Source organism: Malurus melanocephalus, unplaced genomic scaffold (genome assembly GCF_030028575.1).
Source record: "Malurus melanocephalus ecotype Western Australia unplaced genomic scaffold, MMel_1.1 scaffold_1114, whole genome shotgun sequence".
NCBI classification, from domain to species: domain Eukaryota; kingdom Metazoa; phylum Chordata; class Aves; order Passeriformes; family Maluridae; genus Malurus; species Malurus melanocephalus.
Window position 1 is genome coordinate 6,913 of NW_026624346.1, and position 2,863 is coordinate 9,775.

At 58.6% G+C, this 2,863-nt stretch overlaps 1 protein-coding gene across 1 annotated transcript in view; it reads right to left on the reverse strand.

Annotated features, from left to right (window-relative positions):
- LOC130586263 (forkhead box protein P4-like) overlaps positions 1 to 2,863 on the reverse strand; it is a gene marked incomplete at its 3' end in the record, with an annotated part of 15,160 nt that overhangs the window by 6,742 nt on the left and 5,555 nt on the right. Inside the window, exon 3 of the mRNA XM_057387018.1 lies at positions 15 to 162. Within this exon, the coding sequence (XP_057243001.1) occupies positions 15 to 162 (148 nt within the window). The remainder of the gene's footprint in view (positions 1 to 14; positions 163 to 2,863) is intronic.

Below are 2,863 nucleotides of genomic sequence, written 5' to 3' on the forward strand. Positions count from 1 at the left end.
CCCCTGGTCCCTACCTTGGGGCAGGCTCTGCAGCGGCACGGTGCCCTGCCCCGGCGGGAGGCTCACCAGCCCCTGGCGCTGCAGGTTTAACAGGTGCTGCTGCTGGAGCTGCTGCATCTGCAGGAGCTGCTGCTGGAAGGCCAGCTGCTTGTTCCCCAACGGCTGCCGAGACAAAAGCAGGGACAAATCCCAGCTTTATTCCCGGCCTGGAGGGGCAGGAGGGGGCYGCAGGGCGCGGCGAGGGGCGCTGGCAGCCAGGGGTGGTGACAGCGGGGACATYGCGCCCGGTGATGCCTCCATCCCGCTGCGGGGCCTGCTCGGCTCCCGGCTGAGCCGGACGGAGGCTTTGATCTATCGGAAGAGGAGGGGAAGGGAAGGGAAAAGGGGAAGGGAGAAATCAAGCGCTGGGAAGGAAGGAAGGAAGGAAGGGAGAGAGAGAGAGAGCGGAGCTGGGGGCTCGCTCGGAGCTGCACCGGGAGGAACCCGCGGAGCTTGGCTGGGTGGGGGGGTCCCACGGTTTTGGTTAAAAAAAGGGGGGTCCTGGCAGGCAGCAGGCATAAAACCCTCCTGTAAGGCAGAAAATTATCCCTGCTTGCCAAAAATTATCATCAGGAGCCGCTTCGTGGTGAGGGGATGAAATTGGCGCAGGGGAGGGGGTGCCCAGTGGCAGCACCGGTGTCCCCAGCCCAGCCACCGCCACCCCCGGCGAGGTGGCTCTGCCCCCATCCCCCGGAGCCGGCCAGGCTCYGGCCAGCAGAGCTGGCCCTAAACTAGTTAGGCAGGAGGGGTCCCTGGGGAGGCGCCGAGAAATCCATGAGAATTAAGTGAAGGGGAGAGAATTCAATTAGGGCTGGGGACAGGCAGCTGCTAATCCGAGCTGGCCGGGAGAGGGGAGCTGCCCCCGGGCTGCCCGGCCTCATTAGCGGGGCAGGCGGCTCCGTGACCCCGTGAACCCCCCCGAACCCCCCTGTTTGGGCAGACGGTGCCGGCGGGGGGCACATCCCCCCCAAAGAAGGGTTTTTGTGCCCCTGTTCACAGCACAACAGCGCTGCAGTCAGAACGCCCTCGTTTTTTAACGGGAGCTTTGTGGGGAATCAGACCCCCGGCATTGGGAATTGCAGGGAAATGAGGATCCCTGAGGCTGCAGCAACAGGGAGCAGCAGACAGACTCTCGGTGGAATTTCAGTCCATGATTGGATTTGGGGTCATCCCAGTCCATGATTGAATTTGGGGCAATACCAGTCTGAGTTTAGTGCCATCTCAGTCCATGTCTGAATTTGGGGCCATCCCAGTTTGTGATTGAATTTTGGGGCATCCCATCCACCAGGGATGTCCTGATTTTCCCTGTCCCATCCACCAGGGCTGTGGGATTTTCCCTGTCCTATCCATCAAGGATATCTTGATTTTCCATGTCCCATCCACCAGGAATGTGTGGATTTTCTCTGTCCCATCCACCAAGGATATCCTGATTTTCCCTGTCCCATCCACCAAGGATATCCTGATTTTCCCTCTCCCTTCCACCAGGAATGTGTGGATTTTCCCTGTCCCATCCACCAGGGATATCCTGATTTTTCCTGTCCCCTGCACCAGGAATGTGTGGATTTTCCCTGTCCTATCCACCAAGGATATCCTGATTTTCCCTGTCCCATCCACCAAGGATATCCTGATTTTCTCTGTCCCCTCCACCAAGGATATCCTGATTTTCCCTGTCCCTTCCACCAGGAATGTGTGGATTTTCCCTGTCCCCTGCACCAGGGCTGTRGGATTTTCCCTGTCCTATCCACCAAGGATATCCTGATTTTCCCTGTTCCATCAACCAGGGCTGTGGGATTTTCCCTGTCCTATCCATCAAGGATATCCTGATTTTCCCTCTCCCTTCCACCAGGAATGTGTGGACTTTCCCTGTCCCATCCACCAAAGATATCCTGATTTTCCCTGTCCCATCCACCAAGGATATACTGATTTTCCCTGTCCCGTCCACCAGGGGATGTGTGGATTCTCCCTGCCCTCTCCACCTCCTCACCACGGCGGAATCGCCTCCCCAGAGTCAGCCCCGGATCCTCCCCGGCTCTGGCTCAGCCCTGCGCCTCCGAGGCTTAAAGATCAAGGAAAAAATCAAAGCGATTCCTGCTCAGGGAAGAGAAATCCCCGGCTCCTGAGCCAGGAGGGCTCCAGGCCGTGGGATCAGCGGGATGGAGGGAAAAGGGCAGGACCCTGAAGGTTTTAACGGAGACTGCTCCATCCTTCACCCACCGTGTCCCCTCCCGGCCAAGGGACAGACACACTGTTCTTACCTTGGCTAGAAACAGGGGATGGGATGGGATGGGATGGGATGGGATTCTCCTCCTCTTTCCGACTCCACTGCTGCCCTCCCTGAGGGCCCTGGGGCAAGCCCGAATTCCTGTTGGAAAAGCCGCTCCCAGAGGAGTTGGCTCTGTGAGTTGGGGCTGAATCCTGTGCTTGGTCACTTTGCTCATTCTCAGCTCATTTCCAGCTCATCCCCAGCTCCCATCCCGGGTGGGGCTCGCAGGAGCCCCAATTCCTATTGGAAAAGCCGCTCACAGAGGAGCTGGCTCTATGAGTTGGGGCTGAATCCTGCGCTTGGCCACTCCACTCACTCCCAGCTCATTCCCAGCCCATTCCCAGCTCGTTCCCAGCTTGGCCACCTCACTCATTCCTAGCTCATTCGGACTCATTCCAGCCCATTCCCAGCTCATTCCCAGTCAATTCCCAGCTAATTCCCAGCCCATTCCCAGCCCATTCCAGCCCACTCCCCGCTCATTCCCAGTCCATTCCCAGCCCATTCCCAGCTCATTCACAGCCCATTTCCAGCTCATTCCAGCCCATTCCCAGTCCACTCCCT